Source organism: Triticum urartu, chromosome 4A (assembly GCF_056163025.1).
Source record: "Triticum urartu cultivar PI428250 chromosome 4A, HENAU_Tu73, whole genome shotgun sequence".
NCBI lineage: Eukaryota > Viridiplantae > Streptophyta > Magnoliopsida > Poales > Poaceae > Triticum > Triticum urartu.
This window is the reverse complement of record NC_141876.1, coordinates 574,165,314-574,174,331: the sequence shown is the minus strand read 5'-3', so window position 1 is coordinate 574,174,331 and position 9,018 is coordinate 574,165,314. Positions and strand designations below refer to the sequence as shown.

The following is a 9,018-nucleotide window of genomic DNA, read 5'->3' as shown; positions in this document are numbered from 1 at the left end:
TCATTTATCCTATGTGACACTCCTAAGATAGCACAATTGTACATGCCCTTAGAAGTGCATGCTCTAACCAATGCAACCAAAAGACCGATCAGATGGAAGAGACTAGGCAGCACATTATACGTCAACACTCCCCCTCACGTGTGGCTCCCTCAGGCCTAAACGTGGACCGAAAGTGGGCTGCAATATAATTGCGCCAGCCGGGTCTTAAACTCAAGACCTCTTAGCTTTGATACCATATAGAAGTGTATGCTCTACCCAATGCAACCAAAAAACCGATCTAATGAAAAAGACTAGACAGTACATTATACGTCAACAATTTATAACCTTGGAATTTTTCGTTTAAAAAAACTTGGTAGTTTGGAAGATACACGTGGATCCACTAATCCAGCTGCCAAGATACACATCAGGAAATTATTTCTGGCTCACCCCATGAATGCACCTTTCCAGCCGCGTAGAATATCATTTTCACTGGATCCAGGCAAGATAGCCAGGATCCAACAAACGGTTGTTAATAGTAGGGCAGAGGGGCCTAGCGTGAGCAAACATTACAGTGACAGGACCTTAACGCTCCGTTATAAACTCCAAGATTAGAGGCCAGGTTCTAACATAATCGATCTTTAGGGATTCACTCACCGATCGAGGTAAACAATTACTAGCATATGCATGATTAGTTCTGCAGTGTCACGTGTGCTTAACTACTCTTACCATTCTGTCTCGATGTTGCACGAGCTAGGTCAGTGGCAAGGTACGGATCTGTCTATGCTCATGGACGACATGGACGACTCGCGCCTGTTCATGCAGTGGGCGGTGAGCACACTGGAGCAGCAGGATCCAGGAGGAGCCGACGGCGGCAGCGAGAAGAGCGCCTACTTCCCGAGTCCCCAGGCGCTCCGCGATTCCGCGGAGCTGGCGGAAGCACAAAACAGTCTGAGCTCCGGCGACGACACGGGCGGCGGTGGAGGAATCATCAGCCCTGCTCCCGATGCGGCTGTGCACGAAGGCAGTTGGTCCATGTCGTCCCCAACCTCGGGCGGGCTGTTCGCGCCCAGCAGCATGAGCAGCACCGGCACCAGCAACGCCCTGTCCATGAGCTGGAACTTCGGCGCTGTCTTGCCGCCGCAGCCGGTCAGCAGCGGTGGCGGGGGCACGCTGGCCGCCGGGGTGCCGCTTGGTTCCTGCGTGTCACAGCCGACAAGGAGGGCATCCACAAAGAGCACGCCGTACGCGCAAGACCACATCATGGCGGAGCGGAAGCGCCGGGAGAAGATCAACCAGCGCTTCATCGAGCTCTCCGCCGTCATTCCCGGCCTCAAGAAGGTCTTTGAATATGCCAAATCTCCCAACCATTTCTACATTTCATAATATTCCTTCAGGAAATGCTTAGTTAATTTGGTACTAAAATTACTTTCGATCCATCAGATGGACAAGGGGACGATTCTTACCGACGCAACGAGATACGTGAAGGAGCTCCAAGAGAAGGTCAGGTCACTGGAGGCTGCCGGCGGCAACCATAGGAGCGTCGAGACCGTGGTGCTCGTCAGGAAGCCGTGCCGCCCTGTCGCGCCAGACGTCGGCGAGAGCTCCGCACGGTTCCTCTTGGCGGCCGGGACGCCAGCAATTGGAAACCAGCTGCCGGAGGTCGAGGCAAAGCTCTCGGAGGACAACGTCATGGTGAGGATCCACTGTGAAATGAATGGAAAGGGTCTGGTCGCCAGGGTTCTTGCGGAGGTCGAGGAGCTCCACCTCCGCATCGTCCACAACGATGTGATGCCATTCACGGCGTCCACCGTGATCATAACCACCATGGCAAAGGCAAGTTATCATCAGTAATACTAGCTGGCGTACGTTATCCACGTATGCACACGTGCTCAATTGGAATCGTTAGCTTGATGTGCACCCTCTAGAAAATTCAAACCTAGTAGCTACTCTAGGCTAGTACCATGAAATAATTGAAGGGGTGTGCCATTGTTAGAACGTGTCTACAGCTCAAACTAATAAAAATGTTGTGGACGTATGCATCTCACGCCTAAAAACCATAGTTAATTTCTTCTCTCTCATATACACAAGGACGTGCGCTAGGTAAGGGTGTCGCCTACAATGGCTGACTCAGTCTCATCACGTAGGATAGTTGTTGTTAAGACGACGGGGGCAGACGCTTGAGGGGAGTGGGGGTAGGACCCCCACTCAAAATATGAGATTCCAATAGAATTTCTCTGTACTTTTAGAATACAAATGCTAAAACTCTATGTATTTATACAAAATGCCCCATGCACTCATACAGTTTGCCCTCAGTCAGAAACGTAGTTTGTAGGCCCACCCCTAGTTAAAAGTATATACTGTACTCTCAAGAGTCGGGCTAATTAAGAGTCACACACTCACACTCTCTTTTGATTGAAGGATAAACATAGGAATTTTGCAAGATTCTGATCAATAGGAATTTTCCTATTGAAACCCTTTCGTTCATAGGATTGAGGTTGCCAAATTCGTATGGAATCCATTCCTATGCCCTTCATTCCATAGGAATCTCAACATGAGTTCAAACCTCATTTTATTTTTCCTTCGAGAAGTCCAATGCACTTGCACTCTTTGTCTCTCTACCCTCTCTCTCAATCCTCCAAAATACATGTGTTTTCTCCTATGCACCATCCAAAGGCATCTCTAATGAGATTCATGTGTTTTGTAATCCTGTAGGAATTCTTAATGCAAAGAGAGTCTTGGCTCGGTGGTTGGGCATGCAGTTGTGCAGTTTAACGACCCGAGCTCAATTTCTATAATTGACAGTTGATGCACAGGGGTTTTTCTCCCATTTTATTGAGGATCAAGCTTGGTGTGTGCTGAAACCACTCATCAAGAAATATCTTGATACTCATGAAAAAAAATCTGAGGTACTCATACTAAAATGGTTGTATGCATCCCTAGTTGGTGCAGAGGCCGGGAAGTGAAAATCTCTCCCATTTTAAGGCAAACTTTCCATTTCCCCTCGACCCCCGTGTCGCCAACCCTAGGCGACATGGGGGGAGATCGCGCCGCCGGCCCTAGGACTCCTCTCCTCGGCCCCTCCCTCCCGCCGCAGCCGGAGATCACGCCAGACGAAGCCTGTGCGGTCAGCTGTGATGGCGGCGGCGGGGCATTTTTTCCTCGCCCGGGGGCGGCGAACCCCTCTGGTGGAGGCGGCGACACACATCATGACAGTGATTCGGTGGCAAGGTGCGGCGGGATCCCGGCGGCGACAGCGGAGGCGCGGCCACCCCTCGCCGGAGGCGCTATTATGGTGGCGGCCGGATTCGCTGATCCGCCTTGTGCCCCAGACCTGGTATGTGGCTAGGTTGGGACCTTCGGCTTTAGATGTTAGGCTTAGGTGAGAGGTCGGGGTATTCGGCTCACACTCTCTGCACCCCTTCATGAATGGATAGGAGTAGCGACAGATGTTGCCAAGATGGCGGCTTCAGACATATTGATGTATTACTTTGTATTGTCTTTTTGAATCATTAATAAAGTGGCTGCATGCATCTTCCAGATGCAAAGGCCGGGGGTCATCCTCCTTTTATAAAAAAAATGTCATCCCAGTCCTATGTTTTAAATTTCCTACGATATATACAGTCAATCCAACTAAGACCTTACCATATAAATATGTTTATTGTCGACTCTAGATTTTTTTGCGAAATATTGTCGACTCTAGATGATGTGAAGGGAAAGAAGAGTCGACAATGGATTCTACTTCCTCTGTAAACTAATATAGATATTTTAGATCACGAATGCGTAAACTAATATAAGATCAAGTAAGAGTTAAACCTTACTTTCATTTACTAGGTACCATATATTCTTTGTTAATGCCAATCATATTGCTAATGTAGTCAAAACTAGTTTTTGTGTGTGGGAGTAGTCAAGACTAGTTAGATTATGTTGTACACTACCCATTGATTTCTGGAAGCCAGCATTGCATTTCAGCAGTTCAATTTGCGATATTTACAATTCATTAGTTTTTTTCCAGTGTCTAGGAACATGGTAGTATTACACTATGTTGACGATTTAGTATTTCATTATATTGTAAGAAATAAATGATCAAATAGTTACTTGTAGAGAGTGCAAGAGTCCTGTGAGAATATGTACTATATACACGCACAAGCCCCCCCCCCCCCCCCCCAACACACACACACGGCCGGCATCTCTCTCTCTCCCTCTTCTCTCTCTCTCTCTCAGGGGTGCTGCTGGAGTTTCTTTTGGGGGCTATATCAACTTACAAATAGTCAATCGACATTGATAGCATCAGATGTTATCAACCTTTTCTTACATGTATGAATCTTGAACTTAGATCAGCTGATTCTTAGCGATGACTTAGAAACAGGGCCGGTCCTGACTTTTCCGAGGCCCGGGGCGAGCTTCAAAAGTGGCCCCCATGAAGAAAGACATTTCTTTTTGAAGACATAGTCAATAATTTCATTCATACTGATATATATCACAAAAGTTTATCGGACTTCAAACATCTAACTAAACAACAGTACTAAGAATTCATTAGCAAATATGATCTCATAATACACCAGGGACATGGTAAATTTTAGCAAACAACCAACAAAGCTTTTTAGGTTATACGTATACTGCAGGAAAGGAGGGGGGACAGCTGAATCGTTGGAGGAGAAAAGTAGAAATTGAACTAGCCAATTCCAAACATCTTCGACCTCGCTCCATCCTCAATTTCGTGTTTGAGAAACCTGTATAGAAAGCGAAGACCAACTAGTGAGCTAAAATTACATAATTGAGTACAAAGATCAAATGGAAAACAGACTGAAAAGTTACTAGAACTTTTTGAGGCGGTGTCCATCCTAGTTGCAAAGCAAACATAACTGATGTGGTTCGGCTGGCCTACCCCCTGCGGCTGCTCATAGGATGGGACGTACTTATAGGTAGCGTGCTGCAGGGAAAAAAAAGAGAAATCCATAAGGTACGAGTAGTAGTGATGAAAAATTTAAGGGTGATCAACGGAACCAGTCATAATATTGCTAGGTGCTTCGGAAGAGGGGCGGAACGGAGAACGAGAAGACAGACGCGGGGAGAAGAAACAACGGCTGTGGCGTTAGCCCCTTGGTTAGATCGATGGAATCCGAACTCTACTTGAAGAAACGATTGGCTGAACAATAAAACGATGGGCTGTATAGCGTACGTACCACACAGGTTGGGGCCCCTCATCAGGTGGGGCCCTAGGGCGTCGCACTTCTTGCCCCTACCCAGGGCCGGCCCTGCTTAGAAATAGCAATATGTTGATGACGACATTGGTAATGTAAAATGCATTTTCTACAAAGGGTGGATACATCTTTATTTTCACTATCCTCCATGTCCACTCTAGTTTTTTTTAATAAATACATAAATATACAAGTTTACCAATCTATAACATGCATACATGCAAAGTATAAGATAGTAAGACAAGGTAACTGTTAAGTAGCAACTCAAAATATCCTTGACACTTAAAAAAAACTTTAGATTGTTTCATTTAGAATTAATTGTAGTGGATTTAAGGTTTCCTAATATTCAAATAGTACTTTCTCCGATCCAAAATCTAATTAGGACATGGCAGATTCTTCAAGATGATAATTTGACCACCAATTAATGCACAAACATGTTGCCTAACATTACAAAAACTATGCGCGTTTAAGGTATATTTCATTATAAATCTAGTATTGTTGACTTAATGTTTTAGATATTCTTTCTTTTTGGACAATAAACTTCAAAATGTTTGGTGGACACAATTGTAAAAGGAGTGGAACTTCGGTCTGAAGGCATGTGGTAGTAAGCATCAATCTCTTCAGAGCAACACCAGAAATCATTTTAGTATTTTCTAATTGTGGATGTTATATACATATCTACATACATGAGAAATAAACATGACCAGCTACATCTGTTAGGCTATGGCTTTAAATTCATGTGGATCGACTAACTTTACCATTCAGGTGGAAGAGGGCTTTACCGTCAACATAGAGGAGATTGTAGGAAGACTCAACTCTGCACTGTACCAACATAGCAGCAGCAACAACAACAGTGGCGGCAACAATTATTAAGACTCGAGAATCGAGAAGAAGGATTGTCTACATAACAGACATAATTTATATGTATGGCATATGTACATATATACGTGCAACGACCATCAATTGATGCAGAGGTCGGGCTTTTTTTCCTTTTTTTCTTAAAAATTGGTGTAATGACCTGATATGCTATGGCTGATTTGTCTTTCACCATGCATGGTTGGATGCATGAGAACTAGTCTACAAGATGGAAGATGTATAAGCCAAGTTGTGACGATCTAGAGCATGGTGGTCATTCATTTGCGGGCCTTTTAGTGCACAATCATTATATATAAATTTGTAGGAATCAAGCTTTTTATTGGTCCACTTGGCTAAGTTCTGATCATTGGATCATGGTGCCCTTACAAACCATGCGATTATATACAAATCGTAAAGCTTCAGCCCAAAATAGTAGTCTCTCACGATAATGGCCGACAAGGGGGGCCCGAAGGGCATGGTGGTCGTTTTTATATATATAGAATGTTGTCCATAGTAATCCGAAACGATTGTTCACCCCAAATGTTAGGAGAGGAACAATGGAATATATCACTTTCGATCAGGCAAATGCACGACAAATTGTCTTTTGTGATGTTGTTTTTAAGATGGTACTTTGACCATTATTTTCTATGCAAACATGCTATTTCATTTCATACTTTCTAGTAATTCTTCTATATAAATAGTTTCTAATGTTTTCAATGCTAGTAATTCTTCTATATATATAATCAAACTTAGAAATGTTTGATTCACAAAATCTTAAGAGGTCATTATATTTGATTAGATCGGTACACCTCCCTAAATACTCTGTATTGGACTAGTTATACATCATCCTTTTGTTTGCGGGTATATATGATATGTTATTCGACAAAAAAACACAAATCAACACACAATCCATTAGAGCTAGCCATGAATCTCGATTAGAAAGACTCTCTTTCAAAACAGTTTTCCCTATGGAGACGAGCGACTAGAAACCCTAGTCGCCGCCAAGAGAGCTGAGCCTTCCGGGCGTCCTCCGGTGGCCCCCCTCCGCTGATGATCTCTCGGTCGTTGATAGTGAGGGGGCACCAGATCCCGCGCGTGTGGATCGTCTTAGCTTTAGGTTTTAGGGCCCTAGTAGCTCAGGTTTTGGGTTGTTCGACGTCTTGGCTTCGGCGGCGGTGGCGACGACGACGCTGAATAAAGAAGCTCCGGATCCTTCCCCGACGAGGCGATCGCCTCTATGATTGGTTATAGATTTGGGAACTAGTCTCTTCAAGCGGGGATGTCGTGGCGATGGCGGCATCCTTGTGGTGGACTTGTGTCCTCAGACTCCACAGTTGCAACGGTGTCTGCTCCAGCACCGACGCGGAGTTTGAGAGGTAGTCCAGGAGCGGATGCAGATTGTGGTCTACATTGGTGGCATTTGGAAGACAGCGGATCGTGTGCTGGAATCGTGGTTGCCAGTTGACAAGTATGCTTTCCTCCTCCAACGTCCTCTTCGAACGAGGGTGCCAGATCTGGAGTTCGATGGCATGTCTGGGGTGTTTCCTCGGTCTGATTCGTTCAATGGCAATGGTTTCACCTTTGGTGAGCCACCTAAAGGTCCGCAAAGCTGCATATCAGCAATGGAGCCGCGTCGAGCTCGGGTGAGGAGGTGATCCGTCATATTTTCCTTTGGTGGCTGTTGTGGTGGTGCCGAAGGCAAGTTGGTGTCAAGCTTAGGGGATTCTTCGGTTTTGATTGTAATTTTGTTTGTTGGCCGGTGGTCCTTTGTGCAAAGGCTTCTATCTTTTTAGTTTTATTAGGTCGGTGTCTACCTGATTTGTACTATGATATTGATGAGACACGTATTACCAAGAAAGAAAATCTAGATTAGAATCGAAGGACAAACTTTCATCTTTTTCAACTTTCTCTTGATGGAGTACCGGACGGAGCAAGCTACTCCCTCCATTTCATATGTAGTCTATATTGCAATATTTAAAAGATCTTATATTTTATATTTAGGAACGGTTGGAGTACATTACTGTCGTCTGAAGAACTTTTCGTTGGTGGTACTGCACTAGACTTATCTCGCGTTATCTTTATCAACTACTAGTACTACCCACGGGCTTTGCCTGCTCGATCACATGAATGATTCCTCGGAATCGATGGCGTATGCGGTGCTGAAGGTCTCACCGGGGACGTCCACAAAGTAACTTTAGGGTTCCCTTCATTATAGTACTATTATTTCCTGTGTCCTCTTTCTGATAGAATGACGCGGTCAGGTGTTTCTTGTAGCGAACTCATGCGCTAACAGCAGACACACTCCTTTTCAGACTTTTTAGGCTGACAGAAACAGCTCCAAAAGCCAGTGCGTACGTTGTTATATTATTAGTAATAAACTGAGCTGCTAGCTCCGGAATCCAATATATGCCATTGCCAGCTATGTGCTGATCACCATTGTTGGACAGGCAAAAAGTTGCTGACACAGGCGGAGAATGCGTGCGCATGAACTCGTGTCTCGTGATGTTCTTGCAGATGCATGTCGGCGTGTCTGTTTAGTTTAGGTTTGGAGGCAGCTCCCAGTCATTGAGATGACGTACCAATTCCTACTATACGTGTCATGTTTGCTGCAGACACTGTATTCACAGTAGTTCATCGTACTTCCTCCGTCGCAAAATAAATGTCGCTAATTTAGTGGTACAAGCTTGGGACAGAGAGTTTAGGGCGTTGTTTGAGGGTTAAGACAAGACTTTGGCTGATACTCTACATCAATACATGTGTGCTATATGAAATACAAGACCACCATCTGCATACGAAAGTTCTTTTGGATGCTGATCAACAACCTCATGCAAGTCTGCTGGCCGGAGGCGATCAGAGAGCGGCGCACCTCTGATGCTTCGTACTCCCTATGTAAGCTAATATAAGAGTGTTTAGATCACTAAAGTAGTAAACTAAACGCTCTTATATTAGTTTATTTACGGAGGAAGTACTATTTAATTGCCACTTT

General features: G+C 44.9%; 1 protein-coding gene across 2 annotated transcripts; it reads left to right on the top strand.

Annotated features, from left to right (window-relative positions):
- The first annotated feature begins 510 nt into the window (after positions 1–510).
- LOC125552882 (transcription factor bHLH18-like) lies at positions 511–6,224 on the top strand. 2 transcript variants are annotated; one of them, XM_087519035.1, is made up of 4 exons: positions 511–641; positions 734–1,317; positions 1,420–1,812; positions 5,943–6,224. In XM_087519035.1, exons 2-4 carry the CDS (start codon positions 760–762, stop codon positions 6,048–6,050), a joined length of 1,059 nt encoding a protein of 352 aa, XP_087375161.1. In that variant the 5' UTR covers positions 511–641; positions 734–759; the 3' UTR covers positions 6,051–6,224. The 2 variants fall into 2 exon arrangements, with proteins under 2 accessions (XP_087375161.1, XP_048572547.2); XM_048716590.2 differs by lacking the exon at positions 511–641 and having other exon boundaries at positions 648–1,317.
- The last annotated feature ends 2,794 nt before the right edge of the window (positions 6,225–9,018 follow it).

Excerpts from the sequence above, each read along its gene's own strand:
- LOC125552882 (XM_048716590.2), top strand. The coding sequence starts at position 664 with ATGATTAGTTCTGCAGTGTCACGTGTGCTTAACTACTCTTACCATTCT. Across the intron at positions 1,318-1,419 it reads TCATTCCCGGCCTCAAGAAG|ATGGACAAGGGGACGATTCT; the intron begins GTCTTTGAATAT and ends TCGATCCATCAG. Across the intron at positions 1,813-5,942 it reads TCATAACCACCATGGCAAAG|GTGGAAGAGGGCTTTACCGT; the intron begins GCAAGTTATCAT and ends TTTACCATTCAG.